The following is a 19,693-nucleotide window of genomic DNA, read 5'->3' as shown; positions in this document are numbered from 1 at the left end:
CATGGATCCATAATCTGCTGGTCTGTGAGCCGTTATCCTAGCTCAGCTCCAATGTGCATGCCAGCCAACTGATTTTTGGCTCACCGGGAGCTGGGATGGCATTTTCGGCTTCTGGAGAGTTCCGAGGAGGACCGGGGAGGGCATTTTTGCCTCTGGAACCTGGGGAGAATGAAAAAGGGGTCTACTTGGCCCACCAAAAGTTGGGAAATGGGCTGTTTTAGGCCTCCAGAGGGCCTCTGGTGGGCAGTGGAGGCCATTTTTGCCATCCCCAGGCCCTGAATTATGTGTGGGCACTCACGTATGTGCGATAGCACACGCACACGCGTTTTCGGCACCCAAGGAAAAAAAGGTTCGCCATCACTCTTATAAGGCATATAGCTCTCATAGGGAATGTTTGCGAGAGAAGTTGGTATTACTATCATGTAGCAGGAAGCCAGTAGAAGTGAACAAGCAGTGCCAGTGGTCAGTAGATCATCGACTGGTGTTGTGATGAAGATTAGAGATAAGTGTCCTCATTCCGTTTCCCGCCAAGTGCAAAATGTGTACTGTAATATGATACCTGAATGCTAAGGGCATGAACATTGCTGTGATTCATTGCAAAATCGTTTCAATTTATGGAGAGGATGTACAGTGTTCCCTCGATTTTCACGGGTTCGAACTTTGCGAAAAGTCTATACCACGATTTTTCAAAAATATTAATTAAAAAATACTTCGTGGGTTTTTTCCCTATACCACGGTTTTTCCTGCCCAATCACGTCATGTGTCATTACCAAACTTTCGTCTGCCTTTAATAATTTTTTTAAAAATAAACTTTAATAAATAAACATGGTGAGTAATAATCTAAATGGTTTCTAAGGGAATGGGAACTTGCAATTTAGGGGTTTAAAGTGTTAAGGGAAGGCTCGTGATACTGTTCATAGCCGAAAATAGTGTATTTACTTCCGCATCTCTACTTCGCGGAAATTCGACTTTCGCGGGCGGTCTCGGAACGCATCCCCCGCGGAAATCAAGGGAACACTGTAATGTCAAGACAGCATACGACAAAGTGGGTACAGAATTTCAATTGAAGAAACACCTTGGTGGAAAACACTTTTCCAACGATGACAAGTTTAAAATTGAAGTGACGAATTGGCTGAAAAAGGTGGCGGGAGACTTCTATGATACAGGCATCAAAAAATTTGTCTCACGTATGACAATAGAATTCTTTCTTGGCCAAGTGTGATTGGACACACAAGGAATTTGTCTTTGGTGCATATGCTCTCAGTGTACATAAAAGAAAAAGATACATTTGTCAAGAATCATGAAGTACAACACTTAATGATTGTCATAGGGGTCGAATAAGCAATCAGGAAACAATCAATATTAATAAAAATCTTAAGAATCTTAAGAATTGTATTGAATATATTGAAAAATGTATTGAACTGAATGGTGATTATGTGGAAAAATAATGTAATACCTACAATACAATCCATGTAACTTTTATTAAAATATATTCATTCTTTGTATTTTTTTAAAAAAATCTTGTAATCTTACTTTTCAAATAACCCTCGTAATTTAAAACCTTCCAAAGCTGGTATTAATGACACGTCTTTGACAGGAAAAGATGTTCAGGCACGTTTAAATGCCATACCAGCGACTGGTTGTTTTTTTCAAAGAATTTGATTCTCAGCCAATATCAAAGTTTATGCAAAGCATTATAAAACATGTGTTTCAAAAGGAAAGGCCCTCCCTATTTGGCTGGATCAGAAAGGTTGAATTCAGTTCCTCTTAAATACGTTTGGTTTCTCTCAGTAGAGGCTGAATCCTCTTCGCTGTTCTACTTATCCGCCTCTGCTCCAGTTCCCAAGCCAAAACGCACCAGCAGGCCAGCCAGCTCCATCCAAGCCAAGGTAAATATTCCCTGACGGCTGAAACTCTTCCTGCTTGGCTGCACTCTGCAAAAAGGAAGGAAGAAGGAATGTGGGTCATTTAAAACAAAAGTTTCGAACTAAAACTTGTGGGTTCTTTGTGAAGGTCTTAATAGCCCCTCTTCCCCAATATCTGTGAATCCTAATACAAACTGGTGAGTATTGCTGTTTTCTTTAAAGGAGGGATATGCATATAAAGAGTAAAGCTAGTTTAATTGTCCCTTGAACATTTTTTTCATACTTCCAATGACTCCATTTGGAGTAAATATAGGTCACACTAGTATCTTCTTAGGAAAACATTTGGAAATATAGCATATTTGCACAACAAGGTTAGAGGTATGCTTTATTTTTTTTTCCTATTCCTTTTTGACGTCTTCTTTACTATCTATCTCCTCCAGTTGATTTTTCAATCCTGTGTCAAGGGTGACAGGATTATCTCTATCTGTCCGATGTTCTTTTTGGGAGGGGGGGATTGCTTCTATCAGCTGCCATTCTCACAAGGCTCTGAATACAGGATAGCTGCTGGATTGGGCTACAAATCTCTTAACTCTGGGTGAAAAGAGTTGCATTCCTCAGAATGCCCTTCTCTTCTTCAGCCAAAATGAAGCCAGAACAAGAAGGGGAGCGCCCTCCGTTGATCTCTGTTAAGGGAGTCCCCATGATAAAGTATTTTGCAGAAATCTACGATGAAGTGGAAAAGTTCCAAGCACATCCAGATGATCTACTTATTTCTACGTACCCCAAGTCTGGTGAGTGATGCTTTTGACTTCATTTTCTTAAACAGAGTATAGAAGTGCTGGTCATTCATGTGTGGATAATTTCCAACTCTACTTTCCTTTTGTTCTATTAACACGCAAGACAATAAATTCCAGGCAGCTGGAAAGTAAACTTTTTCTTCAGACTGGCTAATACTTGTCTGAAAAGAGGCAAATCCTTGTACATTACATCTGGTCTGCATCCCAATGATTTATTGTCCTTAGTTTTACTTTGTGAAGGTATTTTTGTTCCTATAATTTTCTTTTCTTCCAAAAACATATTCTATGTTGTTTATAAATGATAATATACTATTAACAGTTTGCTAAGCATTACATTTTACAAGAAGGAATATCATTGTTGCTTGTAAAGTTTGGAACTGTGCTGTAAATGGATGTTATTCCAACTTTCTGCCTTTCCTCGTTTTACTTTACAAAGAAAAGTGACACAAAGAATATTGAGATTAAAAAAAAGAGACTGACTAGTGAAACATATTCTTAGGGAAAGTTCAGAAATGGAACAATTAAATTTCACATTGAAAGCCTCAACTGCAAATATGCATAGGTTAGAGTCTAATTTTCTGGTTAAATTTAAATTTCTTTTAATTCTTGAAATCTCTTTGACTTCATTTACTGTTAATCAGATCTAAGTGCATTCAGCATAGCTGATACACAATTTAATATAAACCAGAACTATTTTGTGATATATTATGGATGCAAGTTCATCTGTCACTTAAAATACATTTTGGCTAATAGGTTGCCTAAAAGTACATGTGAAAAAGAGACACAACCAGCACAAATTTGCAGTTGAGACTTCACAGCAGGACACTTCTGGATAATTTCCAAATATGTATTAGCAGAACTCATTTGATAAGAAAACTGGGTGGAATGTTTAATTTGATATGCTGTTGTTAGCTAAAAAGAGGCTGCCCTTTAAAGTGGTATGTATGAAGGAGAACAGAGTATTCCTATTGCCTGCTTGCTCAATCTCTTCTAAGTTTCTTTGCGGTGCGTGGGACATAAAAATCACACTTTTAGTAGGAGTAGAGCTGCTTTGCTCCTGACTACCCAGAAAAGCAGATAGTCCCTAGACCAGGGGTCCCCAGCACCAGGCTACGACCCACTACTATGCTGTGGCCAATTCAGAAGTGAGTGTGAGCTGTTGGTTGGTTCATGTGTGCAGGTGTGCATGCAAGCTAGACGTGTGCCAGTTGTGGGCTAGGGAATGCATGCAGATCAACTTGTGCAAGCAGTGTGCTGGTCCACCACTTGCACAAGCTAGTTCCGCTCTTCCCCCCCAGAGGAACCGGCCTCCTGTTCTCTGACCTCAATTCCTGACTTAAAACTATGTTTTCCCAAGGCATTTTTTTCATTTTGCAAATACATTCCTGTCATCGTTATCACTTTTATTGGTCATTTTCTTTCCAACTCAGAAGATTCATTAGACAAACATTTCCCCACTTTTATCACTGTCAAATTCTTGTTCATCCTAAAGAAAATATTGGGTTTTGAACTTTTCTTCTGCTCAGGCCAAAATTTGAGAGGCCGAGCAGCCAAGATTACTCTAATTCTACTAGGGACAGGCGCAAGGCAGGTCAGCCAATTTTAAACACAATGGTCTAATTTATTTAAGCTGATGAAAATTTCCCTAATGTGTTAAACAAGCTGATTAAACCAATAAAACCTCTCCTCAAACTTTAAATGGTTATCTTAATACATCATGAAATGGAATGTGAAAATACATTTTCTCGTTATTTAAGATGATACAATCTGAATGTTCTGACTTCTACCTCACAAAATTGGAGTAGGGCATGCTCTAGTTTTGGAGGTGATAGAGGGAATGTGCACATGAGGAATAAGTGGCAGTGAAGGCCTGCAAAAATTTTTACTACCACACTGTGGGCATGGCTTATTTTGTGAGTGTGGCTTGCTGGCTATGTGACCAGGTGGGAGTGGCTTGATGATCATGTGACCAGGGGGTTTGGCTTAAAGGTCATGTGACTGGTTTAAAGGTGGCCAGCTTGACATCACTCACGCCAAGGGTTTGGGTTAGGGTTAGAGTGCTTGGCCTCAAAGAGATACAATTTCCCTAAAATTTTACTACAACTGAACATCCAAAACATACTATTTAATTCTATGTATATATGCCATATGTGTACATACATATTATACACAGGCACACAAAAATATACATCATCTACATCAACTGTATATGTACAGTATGTACACACACATACGCAGCCATTTTATTTGTTTTTTCCCTAAAAGATTTTAGTTTGTTTTTCACTTGAATTGTACAGCTTATATGTTATATTAAAGGTGGAAAAATTCTGAAGTGATTTAGCTTGATCCGGGTTTTGTTTTTTTTTAATCTCAAAAACGTGACATCTTAAAATGGGTATGTAGGCTTTCTTCAGCTATTGTGTAATTGTAGGAGCTATAACAAGAATCATGTTTAGGCAAGGATCTGTTTTCTTCTTGTAACATGATCTTGGTTCAGCATGTCCAATTTTTTTTGTGCTTTTTCAGGTACCACCTGGATCAGTGAGATTGTAGACATGATCTACAAAGAAGGCAGTCTGGAAAAATGCAGAGTTCAACCCATCTACATGCGAGTCCCGTTCCTGGAATTTGCTGTACCTGATGTCCCTACAGGTAAAACATCATAGGTGTCTTCCTCTCTAGACAGAAATTTGGGAAGAGAGGGATGGAGGAAGAAGTCTACTCTATGAGGTGAATGTGGGAGAAGGAATGGCAAAACCTGGGGGCAGACCAGGGATGAAATCCAGCAGGTTCTGAAAGGTTCTGGAGAACCAATAGCAGAACTTTTGATAGTTCGGAGAACTGGCAAATACCGCCTCTGGCTGGCCCTAGAGTGAGGTGGAAATTGAGATTTTGCATTATGTATGTATGTATGTATGTATGTATGTATGTATGTATGTATGTATGCATGCATGTGTGCATGTGTGCATGTGTGCATGTGTGCATGTGTGCATGTGTGTATGTGTGTATGTATGTATGTATGTATGTATGTATGTATGTATGTATGTATGTATTTGTTTGTTTGTTTGTTTGTTTGTTTATTAGATTTGTATGCTGCCCCTCTCCGGAAACTCCCCTAGGAGTGTGGAGAGAATGGTGATTTTGCAGTATCCTTCCCCTACCGTGCCACTAAGCCACACCCACCAAGCTACATCACGCCCACCAAGACACACCCACAAAACTAGTATTAAAATTTTTTGGATTTCACCACTGGAGCAGACTCAATAGAGGTATCAGCCTAGAGCAGTGATGGTGAACCTTTTTCTCCTCAGGTGCCAAAAGAGTCTGCGTGCACTATTGCAGATGCATGAGTGCACACACCCATAATTTAATTTCTGGGGAGGGAAAAAACAGCTTCTCCCACACCCTGGAGGCCCTCTGGTGGCTGGAAACTGCCTGTTTCCCAACTTCTGGTGAGCCCAGTAGGCTTGTTTTTCACCCTCCCCTGGCTCCAAAGGCTTCCCTGGAGCCGGGGGAGGGTAAAAAACACTCCCCCCCAAGGCTCTCTGAAAGCCAAAAAGACCCTCCCAGAGGCTCTGTGTGAACCAAAAATCAGCTAGCCAGCACACACATGCATGTTGGACCTGAGCTAGGGCAACAGCTCACGTGCCAGTAGATATGGCTCTGCGTACCGCATGTGGCGCCCATGCCATAGGTCTGTCATCACTGGCCTAGAGTCTCTACCTAGCCACAAATGGACTAAGTCTAACCGTCAGTGCCCCAAATAGCATCTGAGAAATAAATCAAGTTCCAGTCCAATTCTCTCGCTCAAGGTTCGATTTATTAACAGAGCCGTGTTGGTCACGCCATCGCCATTCCAATACTAACGTCTTCCCAGTACTCCACCCAGGTTAAGGTTCATCCTACATCCCTGCACCCACAAGTTCATCACGAGAACCAGTCCAAGTGCAGGGATTTCACCAACTTCCTCTTTTCTTCAGTTGATGCAGAACAAAAGATTACCTTGCCTCGAAGAAAGGAATTTGTTGTGGCTAGTAACTTTCCCTCTCTCTCACTACCCCCCACCCCAATTCCCCTTATGCTGTACTGATGTGCCAGGCCAAAGTCTCTAACTCCAAATGATGGCTTTGGCCTGACACTAACCTCTCTTGAATTCTATTGACCTTTATCTAGTGCAAAACTGTGCTGTTAGTTGAATAAATATCTGTAATAAATCACTTTAGTTGGAAATTCATGTGTAGCCCTAGTCTTTCATACTTGTTATTGAAACAGAAATGCCAACAGTGAAGATGGGAGACGATGCAAATAATATAGTAGATTTATCTGCAGACATCTCCATAGTTTTTCCTAATGCTAGTTGAGATATCTGCAAGTAAATTCATCTGGAATGTATGTGGCATGGATCGGCTAATGGTGGGGGGAGTATGGGAGAAGTCTCTTCAATTATTTTTTCCCCCTTTCAGGCATTGAACTGCTTAAGGAAGCCCCCCGTCCATGTCTAATTAAAACCCACCTTCCTGTCCAAATGCTCCCCAAATCTTTCTTGGAAAAGAACTGCAAGGTAAGAAAAGAAAACGTATTAATGAAGAACAAGTCAATTGAATGCAAGAACATATTGGGTTAAGATCTGCAAATCATTACACACCATGTCCTTAGAAATGAAATGCATTATCAGCTTAATTAACATTCTTTTTTGTCACCGGACAGGTCATCTATGTAGCCAGAAATGCCAAAGACGTGGCTGTCTCATACTATTACTTCTACCAAATGGCAAAAGTGCACCCGGAGCCTGGAACATGGGCGGAATTTCTTGAGAAGTTTATGGACGGAAGTGGTAAGTGGATACAAATACCAAGTATTGAGCTTGATATTAACCCTCTTTGATATGGTAACTTCAAAATATGATACTGATCCTATTACCTGTAGCTACGAAAGCAAATGAAGAGGGTGACTGGGAGACATTTTATTTATTTATTTATTATTTATTTATTTATTGGACTTTTATACTGCCCCTCTCGGAGGACTTGGGCGGCTCACAACATTTAATAAAAACAATACAGAACATTTTGGGTCCAATTAGTTAAATATATGATCTAAAACTAAAAACCCTAAAAAACCAGTCACTCTCATTCAATCAGTTTCTCTCAGTCCATTCATCGGTCAGGGGGCAAGAATCTAATGGCCCCAGTCCTGGTGATATAGGTGAGTCTTGAGACTCTTGCAGAAGGCAAGGAGGGTGGGGGCAATATGGATCTCTGGGGGGAGTTGATTCCAGAGGGCCGGGTCCCCCACAGAGAAGGCTCTCCCCCTAGGTCCCACCAACCGGCATTGTCTAGTTGACGGGGCCTGGAGAAGGCCAACTCTGTGGGACCTAACTGGTCGTTGGGATTCATGCAGCAGGAGGCGGTCCCAGAGGTAATCTGGTCCGATGCCATGTAGGGATTTATAGGTCATAACCAACACTTTGAGGGAAGCCTTGTAGAAGCTCTTGGAACTAGTGAGAGGTTTCACAGAAATTCTGTGAATGAGAAGATCAGATCAAGATCTTCTTCTTCTTCCGCTTTCTGTTTGAGTGGGCAGATATCTCCATGTAAATATAAGGTTCTTCAGTTTGGCTATCAACTTCTACTAGAGCTTCTAGTCCTGTTTCATACTTCTGGTGTCCGAACCAAATAAGTAGTAAGGAAACTATAGCTTTTTTCGTGTTGATTGCTAAAATTCCCATCATTAACAAGCATTCTATTTCTCTTCTCAGTGTCTTTTGGATCCTGGTATGATCACGTCAAAGGTTGGTGGGACATCACAAAGAAATACAGGATTCTATACCTCTTTTATGAAGACATGAAAGAGGCAAGATTCTTTCTGCTTCTGCTTCTTTTATTAACCTTCTTATTCTCTACTAATTTTCACATCTTTTCCACATTAAGATTTAGATATGGGGCAGAGATCTCCTGTTCTACAAGTGTTAGGAATGGTCCATAAGGGGGACTAGGATGGGACGTCTATAATATCTCCATGACCAGAAATTCCCAGTTCCTTAAACAGATTCCTTACTCTAGCATCCTGAAAACCTACAAATAGGAGATGAAGAATGCAAAATTGTTGTCATCCATTCAAACTTGTTTTCTTTCACTTCCATATACTTATTTTACTTTGTATTTGTCCAACAAGACATTTCTCAAATTTTTTTCCCAATTACATATTTGTAGAAAGATACGCCTGGAAGTTGATCTACACTTAGATATCCCTGAGAATAGACCTCAGAAACTAGGAGCCGTGGTTTATTTCACTAATTTCAATAGTCCTACTTCAGTAGTGGGTTCTAAATTAGGTTACTATTACTGCATGCACTTGTGTGCAGAAGTGTCCCTGGCAAGTGGGTGGAGACTCCCACCATCACTGCTACCTATTTGTAGAACTGAGCCAGCCAGGAACAACACACCACTGGCTCACTTATACAGTGGTACCTCTACCTACAAATGCCTCTACTTATGAACTTTTCTAGATAAGAAGCAGGTGTTCAAGATTTTTTTGCCTCTTCTCAAAAACCATTGAGAAAAACCTGAGCCTCTGAAACTGTAACCGGAAAAGGCAGGGCGAAACCTCCGTGGGGCCTCTATAGGAATCTCCTGGGAGGAAACAGGGCCTCCACCCTCCCTGTGGTTTCCCCAATCACATGCATTATTTGCTTTTACATTGATTCCTATGGGGGAAATTACTTCTTACCAACTTTTCTACTTAAGAACCTGGCCATGGAACGAATTGAGTTCGTAAATAGAGGTACCACTGAATACCGTTTTGGGTCCTCATTTTACCCACTCTGAAAGGATGGAAGACTGAGTCAACAATATTAGCTCATAAAGGAAACTCATGGCTGAAAATTGCATGCACATGTGTCTAACAGCAAAGCCTAATAAGGAAATCATAACAAGACAGCAGATACATAATAGCTGTCAAATTGCATAGGATAGTATATTTTAATTTAATTTATTTAATATAACACAATATACCCCTACCTCAAAACTCTTCCTAATCCCAATATCCCTGACTTTCACTATTCATTGTTGCTTTGTACATAGGATCCAGAACGGGAGATTCGAAAGGTAATGGAATTCCTAGAGAGGCCAGTTGATGAAAACTTAGTCAAGAAGATTTCACACCACACCTCCTTCAAAGAAATGAGCCAGAACCAAATGGCTAATTATAAAAGCATTCCCTCTTCAGTTATGGATCACACCATCTCTCCTTTCATGAGGAAAGGTGAGTCTATCAAATAACCAATCTGGGGCTGGATGGAGTATGAGTGATATTTATAACATGCATAAAACAGTAAAATAATATTTATTTTATTTGTTTGCTTGTTTGTTTTTTCATGTATGTATTGGTGGCATATAAAGATATAATATATATATATGATACTAGTAAAAGAGAAATTTTAGGACACAGGACGGAAGGCACTCTGGTGCACTTATGCACGCCCCTTACTAACCTCTTAGGAATCGGGAGAGGTCAACAGTGGATTGCCTAAGGGTAAAGTTTGGGGAGTTGGGTGCTGATACTACAGAGTCTGGTAGTGAGTTCCATGCATCAACTACTCGGTTACTAAAGTCGTATTTCCTGCAGTCGAGTTTAGAGCGGTTTACTTTAAGTTTAATATACTTATATGTTTAATATATATTATATATATTTAAGTTTAAAATAGTCCTACCTTAACTGGATTGACATGATCCAAATGGGTTAGATTTCCCAGCCGTCAGGATTACAGGTAGTCTTTACAATAGTTTAGTGATCGTTCGAAGTTATGATAATACTGAAAAAAGTGACACATGACCATTTTTCACACTTACAACCATTGCAGCATCCCCATAGTTATATGACCAAAATTCAGATGATTGGCAATTGACTCATATTTATGATGGTTTCAATGTCCCAGGGTCTTGTGATCACCTTTAGCCGCCTCCTAGCAAGCAAAGTCAATGGGAAAGCCAGATTCACTGAACAATTGTGTGATTAACTTAACACCCACAGACAGTGATTCACTTAAGAACTCTGGCAAGGAAGGTTATAAAATGAGACAAAGCTCACCTAACCAACATCTCACTTAGCAATATAAATTTTTGGCTCAGTTGTGGTTGAGGACTACTTGTATCAACTCTGTTGGTCAGGGATTATGGAATTTGAAGTCAAGCTTTCTGATCCTAATATGACCTTGAACTACTTGAGATAAAATGAGATATACATTTTCTGTCTCAGGTAGATGCTACATTCCCATGGTACATTAATTGTACCATGGGAATATAATAATATTGTTGTAAGCAAATAGGCTATTCTTTGTGATGATATGTGTGTAACCAAGCTGAATACCTGTGCCTGTATGGGCTTCCACTCCTTCTGGAAAGAATGACCATGACTGATAAAGCAATGCAATGGCTTGGGGAATAGCAACAGCAATAGCATTTAGACTTATATACAGCTTCATAATGCTTTTACAGCCCTCTCTAAGCGGTTTACAGAATCAGCATATTGCCCCCAACTATCTGGGTCCTCATTTTACCCATCTTGGAAGGATGGAAGGCTTGAGCTGGTGGTGAGATCTGAACTGCTGAACTACAGCTTGCGTTAGCTGAAGTAGCCTGCAGTGCTGCACTCTAACCACTGTGCCATCCTGGCTAAGATTAACATGTGTCATTATCAGAGAAAGTTATACCTGGGCCTTGACCTGAACATCTCAAAAACCATGTTGAGACTCTGGAAAGAATGCAGAGAAGAGCGATAAGGATGATTGCGGGGTGGAGGTTAAAACAGTTGCAGAGCAGTTGCTGGAATTGGTTATGTCTAATGTAATGAAAAGAAGGACTAGGGAAGACATGGCAGCAGTGTTCCGGTATTTGAGGGGCTCCTACAAAGACAAGGGGGTCAAATTAGTTTCCAAAGCACTAGAATGCAAGACAAGAAACAATAAATGGAAACTAACCAAGGAGACAAGCAATCTAGAACTAAAGATAAATTTCCTAAGAACAACCAACCAATGGAAAGACTTGTCTTCAGAACTTGTGGGTGCTCCATCACTAGAGGCTTTTAAGAACTGACTTGTCAGTCATTTGTCTGAAATGACATAGGCTCTCCTGCTCAAGCAAGGGGTGTACTAGATGACCTCCAAGGACCCTTCCAACTCTATGTTCTATATTCTGTAATGAATTAAATGTCTCTATTATTTTTTATCTTTTCATTTCATTCATTTCATTTTATTGGATTTGTATGCCGCCCCTCTCCGTAGACTCGGGGCGGCTAACAACAGTAATAAAAACAACGTGCGACAATCCAATACTAAAGAAGCTAAAAACCCTTATTTTAAAAACCAATCATACATACAAACATACCATACATAAATTGTGGAAGCCTAGGGGGAAAGAATATCTTAATTCCCCCATGCCTGACGACAAAGGTGGGTTTTAAGAAGCTTGCGAAAGGCAAGAAGGGTGGGGGCTATTCTAATCTCTGGGGGGAGTTGGTTCCAGAGGGCCGGGGCCGCCACAGAGAAGGCCCTTCCCCTGGGTCCCGCCAAACGACATTGTTTAGTTGACGGGACCCGGAGAAGGCCAACTCTGTGGGACCTAATTGGTCGCTGGGATTCGTGAGGCAGATGGCGGTCCCGGAGATAAGCTGGTCCGATGCCATGAAGGGCTTTATAGGTCATAACCAACACTTTGAATTGTGACCGGAAACTGATCGGCAACCAATGCAGACTGCGGAGTGTTGGCGTGACATGGGCATATTTAGGGAAGCCCATGATAGCTCTCGCAGCTGCATTCTGCACGATCTGAAGTTTCCGAACACTTTTCAAAGGTAGCCCCATGTAGAGAGCGTTACAGTAGTCGAGCCTCTGGGGATTTCACTACTGGGGATTTCACTACTTTTGTTAGAAACTTCAAGTAGGAAACAGGCAGGTTAGATCTTGTAGTCTCACAAGCCTAATCCATATGAAGAAACTATGACTTGAGAAACTGAGATTGTGTAATGGTATGTGGGATAGATCTTGGGCAATGGGGCAAAGAGACTATGCCTAGGGAATGGTCCGATTAGAGACAACATAGCCTGCAGCTGGAAATTGGGAGGAGAAAGAGGTTTAGAAGGGATTCTCACTCGTTTCTCAGGCTGTAAGTGTGAAGGCAAAATAATTGTACTTTCAGATTTGCAAGATTCTTTTAACGTAGCTTTACAAGAAAGTTGAATTAGGTGATCTGGTTTCATTTCTATCTGGTCTACGTGATAAGGTTGATAGATGTCTTGTGCTTGCTTCCCTATTCTTACAAATGTACAATATGTTGTATATTAGTCTTCCATTTCCTCCTTAAGGACATCGTGTTCAGTGAAAAGTATTTTTAGCAGCTTTCTATCTGGAAGCCTCCCAACCAACAAAGCTTATGTAACTCCTACAATAGTTCCCATTACATCACTGGAAAGTAGGGAGCATATAGGCAGTGCTTAAGTTACAACAGCTTGCTTAATGATTGTTCAAAGTTACAACAATAGCACTGAAAAATAAGATTTACGACCATTTTTTTTTTCGCACTTACGATCACTGCAGCATCCTCCTGATCATATGATCAATATTCAGACATTTGGCAATTGGCACATTTATGATGGTTGCTGTGTGCCGAGGTCATGTGATCACCTTATGTGATTTTCTGACAAGCAAAGTCAATGCGGAGGTCAGATTCATTTAACAGCTGTGTTGCAAACTGCTGTCATTCACTTAATAATAATAATAATAATAATTTATTAGATTTGTATGCCGCCCCTCTCCGAAGACTCGGGGCGGCTCACAACAAGCGATAAAACAATATTGTACAGGCACAAATCTAATATTAAGAAAAAACTAAAAAACCCTATCAATTAAAAACCAAACAGCACATACATTCCAAACATAAATTATAATAAGCTTGGGGGAAAGGTGTCTCAAATCCCCCATGCCTGGCGGTATAGATGGGTCTTAAGTAGTTTACGGAAGACGAGGAGGGTGGGAGCAGTTCTAATCTCCAGGGGGAGTTGATTCCAGAGGGCCGGGGCCGCCACAGAGAAGGCTCTTCCCCTGGGGCCCGCCTGACGACATTGTTTAGTCGACGGGACCCGGAGAAGGCCAACTCTGTGGGACCTTATCGGCCGCTGGGATTCGTGCGGTAGTAGGCGGTTCCGGAGGTATTCTGGTCCAATGCCATGTAGGGCTTTAAAGGTCATGACCAACACTTTGAATTGTGACCGGAAACTGATCGGCAGCCAATGCAAGCCACGGAGAAGGATCATAAATTTGCTCATAAAATCGGGAAAATTTCACTTAAACGACAGAAATGCTGGGAGCAATTGTGATTGTACGTTGTTGTGGGCTACTTGTATTCTACAGTCTTGTGAAGACTCGCTGGTTGGGGAACTCTGAATTAGAGTTTTAGAATCTACCACTCAGGTCAGAGGTAAAAATGAATGGACTGGCTTTGGGAAACAGGCATTACCCCAATTAAAGTTGTGTCCTTGACTATAAAGGGCACAGAAAGATGAGAGAGAGAAGAAAAAAATGTATTATTCTTCCAGCCACCATACGTTACATGTTTCAAGCAATGATTAAATACATTTATATTTCAAAATTATAACTTTTACTGGCAATATGTATCATCAGTTCTTGCAACCGCTTTTTGTATGTTTTAGTTTCCAGCCCCCTGGTTGCTCTCTTCTGCACTTTCTCTAGAGTTTCTATGTCTTTTTATAGTGTGGTGACCAAAACTGATGTAGTACTCTAGTTGGGGTCTAACTACAGCTTTATAGAGTGGTATTAGCACCTCCTAGTCCTATATTGTATCCCGCTGTTAATGTTTTGCTCTGTATGGATCCCATGCTGGGATTCAATGTTACCTTACCCAGTTTTGAATATAGTTACAGGGGTGGGCTACTGCCTGGATGGGGGGAATGCAGTGGGGTAGCAAAAATGGAGCTCCACCCCAGAGCACCCAATTTGCACTGAAAGGTGTTGAAAGAAAATGTAGGGCATCCTGCATAAGCCACACCCACAGTGTGGTAGTAAAATTTTTGATAGCCTGGTTATGTTGCAATAGAAAATATACCATACCTAATCGAATAATAAACAACCAAACTTAGAGAACACAAAAGACTCCATAGTTCAACCCTGACCTACAAATCATTGCCTTCTCTTGCAAAATAACAACATTTAAAAGATTACCTATTTGGGCAATGAAATAGCGCACCACTGTGCCTAGCGTGCCTGTCCTATTGTCTTCTTTTGATACTTTTTATCATTACTTATCTAATGTTTAATTTGTACAAATTATCACCTTATAATTGTTTGACAAAATAAATAAATGTCTGCAAGCAATCACCAGGCTCAAAGAATATCAAGGAAATTAATATTGGCTATTATTTTCCCTTCAATTTAGGAGTTGCTGGTGACTGGAAGAACCAATTCACAGTGGCACAAGATGAACGTTTTAATGAGAATTACAAGATGCAAATGAAAGGAACTACACTACAGTTTCGAACAGAGATATGATTGTCCTTCTCCTACTTGGGTGTGCATTCTTTCATTCACATTAAAATAACAAGTTCTATAGACTTTTTCTATGTGTTCTAAGCATATGTCACTACATTGCATATACTTCTCGGGGCATATGATGGTCCAACAGTATATGAGCTTTCTAGGTAATCTTTACATTAGCATTATTAGCAAACTTGCAGTAATTTTGGCTCCTCATGTAGTATCATGACTAATATGTGCCTAAACTGATGTTTACTGTCCTTACCCTGAGCAGGAAATGTGGCACATAGGTATACCTAAGGCGGGTAACCCTAGTATAGACTTTGACTCTTAGTAAACCATCTTAAATGACGAAATCCATGATGGACATAGGAAAGATTTTTAAAAATAATGGTTGAATTTCTGTTCTTTCACAAAATGCTTACTAAAGATAGAAAAACAAAGGAGATGTTTTAAGACAGATGCTGATAGGAAAAACAGTGGGAAGCCAGAAGTATTTGGTGGCAGCCCAAAAATAATAATAAAATCCTGGGTTGTATTTTATATACAGAGCAGTGATAGGGTCCTATCGGTATGCCAGGTATTCAGTACCGGTAGAAAAATTTTGAATTGTTTTTCTTTTTTTCCCTTCTGGGCTCTGGGTATGTTTTTCCTATTGCAGTAAATGACGTTGAATGTGTATAATTTTAGAAGAGCTGTGTGTGTGTGCATATATATACACATACAGTTTATATAATAGATAATGTATATTATCTGTGTGTAATATGTATGTACACATATGGCATATATACATAGAATTAAATAGTATATTTTGGATGTTCAGTAATAGTAAATAGATAGGGAAAATGGATCTCTTTGAGGCGAGGAGAGGCCAGCACCCTAACCCTAGGGTGAGTGATGTCAAGTTGGCCACCTTTAAGCCAGTCACATGACCTTTAAGCCATCCCTCCGGTCACATGTTCATCAAGCCACTCCCCACTGGTTACATGGCAAGCAAACCACACCCACAAAATAAGCTACGCCCACAATGTGGTAGTAAAAATAATTTGCAGCCCTTTACTGATACAGAGGTATAAAATCAAAATCATGTGAAGTATTAGTACTGCTTTATAAAATCTTAGTAAGACTACACCTGGCATACTGCATCCAGTTTTGGTCACCACATTACAAAAAAAATATGTTGAAACTTTGGAAAAAGTTGGCTCTTTTATGACATGTGGACTTCAACTCCCAGAAATCCTGAACTAGCATGATTGGCTCAGGAATTCTGGGAGTTGAAGTCCACAAATCCTAGAAGAGCCAACTTTACCTAAGCCTGCACCTAGAGAAAAGAAGGACTAAGGATGACATGATAGCAATATTCCAGAATTTGAGGGGCTGCCACAAAGAAGAGGGGCTCAACAGAATGCAGGACAAGAAACAAAGGATGGAAACTAATCTAGGAGAGATGCAATTTGAAATTAAGGAGAAACTTCCTAACAGTGAGAACAATTAACCAGTGGAATAGCTTGCCTTCAGAAATCATACTTATTCCACGAATGGAGGTTTTTAAGAAGAAGAGACAGTCAGTTGTATCAATGGTATAGGATCCCCTGCTTGAGCAGAGGGCTGGATTAGACTGCCTCAAAGGTCCCTTCCAGATTCTGTTCTGTTCTATTCCATTCCACTTCTACTTTACTCTACACTGCTATACCCCACTCCACTCCATTCCATTCCATTCCATTCCCATTCCTATTCCATTATTTTTTAAGTTTGTGGTCTATTGGGAGCAAGTATATTTTTTGAAGGAAGCCAGAATTGCTATGAATAATAGTGGGTTCTGCCTTCTTTCTTATATGAAAATGGAAATTAGCAATGCAATGGGAGTAAGATATTTCTGAATGTGCATGGTAGGATAAGGAGTGATAGTTCCAACCTGATAGGGTCAAGAATGATTGGGTATTACAGTAGTCCCTCACAGTGTTCCCTCTAATTTTTTGGGGGGGTGGGCGGAAAAGTATAGTGTCTGAGCGGCAGTCCCTTCGGGACTGGGCGGCACAGAAATAATAAATAAATAAATAAGTAAATAAACAAACAAACAAACAAACAAACAAACAAATAAAAAACCCACCCTGTTTTGCCTCAGAGAATTTCAAAATAAAATACTGTACTGTGTGTCTATAACAGTGAGCTCATAATAGGGCAACTCTATCAATATCAAAATGCCACTTAAATAGTTGAGCTAGTTTCAAACTAGATTTTGATTTTCTTTCTCTCTTGCTTACTCCCATTCTTTTTCTTTCTCTTTTCCTTCCTCTCTTTTTTCCATCTGTTTCTCTCTCTTCCTCTCTTCCTCTCTCTCTCCTTCCCTCTCACTCTTTCCCTCTCGGCTTCTGGGCAGGTTTGGAAAACTCTGAGTTGATGATGTTTTTTAAGTGAGCGATTGCTCACTGCTCAGCTTAGAGGAACTATGGTCCCTCACTATATCGCGCTTCACCCACCACGGCTTTACTTCATCGCGGGTTTTAAAGTCAGCATTGGCACAGATACGGCGCTTAGAAGTTTGGAACGGCAGGACAAGCCAACCAGCCTGCGGCTGGGCGAATGATGAGCGGGGCGGGGACTGAGCTCCAGCGGAGGCCCGTCCCCTCGTTCAACCCGCCTCGCCAGTGCCGAGAAGGCAGTCTTTGGAGGCGCGCTTAGTGGTTGGCGTCGGCGTCGGCGTGCTTGGGGTTGTAGAAAGAGCTGGGAAGGAGGAGAAATTCCCCATCGCGGATTTCACCTATCGCGGCCAGGTCTGGAACGTAACACCAGCGATAGGTGAGGGACTACTGTAAATGAATACGGACCAAATACAAAAGTGAATATAGTGTGAAATGAATACTGTACAGTGAGGTATTTAGATTGTATATTATCAAGTACAAAACATTGGTTTCATGGAGTTTACAATGGAGCCAATATTGAGAGAAGGAACTGTATGTTTCACACATTTTTTTCCTTTGAGTATTGATTGGTCTTTAAAAAAAATAGAACTAGCAAACTGGCAAGAATTAACTACCGTATTTTTCAGACTATAAGATACATTGGTGTATAAGATGCACTAAGATTTTGAAGAGGAAGTAAGGAAAAAAAATTGGCCCTCCCCCAGCCCCCAGGAGCATTCTGCACACCTCCCAAACCTATTTGCATGTAGGATGATACTTTGGGAGGCCAAAATGGCTGTATTCAGTGTATAAGACACACCAACATTTCCAACCTCTTTTGGAAGAGGAAACGTGTATCCGATACTCTGAAAAATATGGTAGAATGAAATCCAGAGATTTTTTACAGTGGGAAGTCTCAGCTATGATCATCCTGCCAAATGTCACCATTCTTCAAAATTTAGAGTGGTCACCTTTTGTTTTCAAAACTCCTTCCTCAAAACCCACCTTTGTGCTTTTTTACAATCTCATAATCTTCATTCCTAAAGGTGACTTAGACTCTCTTTAATCTCTTTTCTATTTTAGTGAGGATCTGCTTTTGTTACCTGTGAAAATGGGTTGAAGATGCTGAGATGGTAGATAGATGAAGCTTAAGACAAGATTCCACTGTACCTCCATGAAGTGCTTGAAAGACCTAGCTAACATCAAAGCCATGCCAAGAACAAAAATGAACACCAATCTGCATTTTTATTTATGATATTGCTCCTCTTTAATTATTGACTTCGTTCCTTGTGATGTTTAAGTTCTTATCTTTCTAGTTCTTATATTTGTGAAAGGGATGTAGCTTGTTCCTCCCTCCCTTCCTCCCTCCCTCCCTCCTTCCTTCCTTGAAATATCACTATTTCATCTTTAGTTTCTTGGTAGATTAGTTGCAAAAATGCAAATACTAGCAAGTGGGTAGATTGACATCATTCAGATTTTATACTGAAATTTGTGTTACAGGTAAACAACTGCAGAATAAAAGTTTTTTCTGAAACTGTCCCATGACTCATTTTATTTTGGTCTTGTAGAAGTTTAGTAAATAAGTGTTATGTGACTTATGATGTAAGCTTTTAATTATAATCAACTTCGATCTTCATGAAATCTGAACATTTATTTATGTTGTACTTTTTTCTTTATTTTTTTCGTCCTCCCTTTCATTGTTAAAAAAATGGCCACCTTACTGATGACCAAACCAAAATAAGTAGCAAGCAAACTGTTGGTTTCTTCATGCTGTTGCACTACAATTCGCATCACTCACAAACTTTCTTCCTTTCCTCAGTGTCTTTTGGATCCTGGTATGATCAGGTCAAAGGTTGGTGGGACTTTGGGGGAAAATACAGGATTTTGTACATCTTTTATGAAGACATGAAAGAGGCAAGACTCTTTCTGCTCTTCTGTTAACATTGTTATTCTTAACTACTCCACTGTACACTTCTTCCCACATTAATTATTACCGTATTTGTTTGGAGTATAAGACGCACGTTTTCCTTCCTAAAAGAGGCTGAAAATTTAGGTGTGTCTTATACTATGAATGTAGCTTTTTCAAAG

The 19,693-nt window shown here is 40.2% G+C and overlaps 1 protein-coding gene across 3 annotated transcripts; it reads left to right on the top strand.

Annotated features, from left to right (window-relative positions):
• Positions 1–1,791: 1,791 nt before the first annotated feature.
• LOC139155322 (sulfotransferase 1A1-like) lies at positions 1,792–19,139 on the top strand. Of its 3 annotated transcripts, none has more exons than XM_070730444.1 (9): positions 1,792–1,889; positions 2,504–2,656; positions 5,189–5,314; positions 7,126–7,223; positions 7,370–7,496; positions 8,418–8,512; positions 9,742–9,922; positions 15,106–15,237; positions 18,689–19,139. In XM_070730444.1, the coding sequence occupies exons 2-8, from the start codon at positions 2,509–2,511 to the stop codon at positions 15,216–15,218; spliced, it is 888 nt and encodes a 295-aa protein (XP_070586545.1). In that variant the 5' UTR covers positions 1,792–1,889; positions 2,504–2,508; the 3' UTR covers positions 15,219–15,237; positions 18,689–19,139. The 3 variants fall into 3 exon arrangements, with proteins under 3 accessions (XP_070586545.1, XP_070586546.1, XP_070586547.1); XM_070730445.1 differs by lacking the exon at positions 1,792–1,889 and adding an exon at positions 1,935–2,062; XM_070730446.1 differs by lacking the exon at positions 1,792–1,889 and adding an exon at positions 2,221–2,243.
• The last annotated feature ends 554 nt before the right edge of the window (positions 19,140–19,693 follow it).

Source organism: Erythrolamprus reginae, unplaced genomic scaffold, assembly GCF_031021105.1.
Source record: "Erythrolamprus reginae isolate rEryReg1 unplaced genomic scaffold, rEryReg1.hap1 H_1, whole genome shotgun sequence".
NCBI lineage: Eukaryota > Metazoa > Chordata > Lepidosauria > Squamata > Dipsadidae > Erythrolamprus > Erythrolamprus reginae.
The sequence above is the reverse complement of the archived record's forward strand: the minus strand, read 5'-3'. Positions and strand labels throughout refer to the sequence as shown.

Excerpts from the sequence above, each read along its gene's own strand:
- LOC139155322 (XM_070730444.1), top strand. The coding sequence starts at position 2,509 with ATGAAGCCAGAACAAGAAGGGGAGCGCCCTCCGTTGATCTCTGTTAAG. Across the intron at positions 2,657-5,188 it reads TTCTACGTACCCCAAGTCTG|GTACCACCTGGATCAGTGAG; the intron begins GTGAGTGATGCT and ends GTGCTTTTTCAG. Across the intron at positions 7,224-7,369 it reads TCTTGGAAAAGAACTGCAAG|GTCATCTATGTAGCCAGAAA; the intron begins GTAAGAAAAGAA and ends GTCACCGGACAG.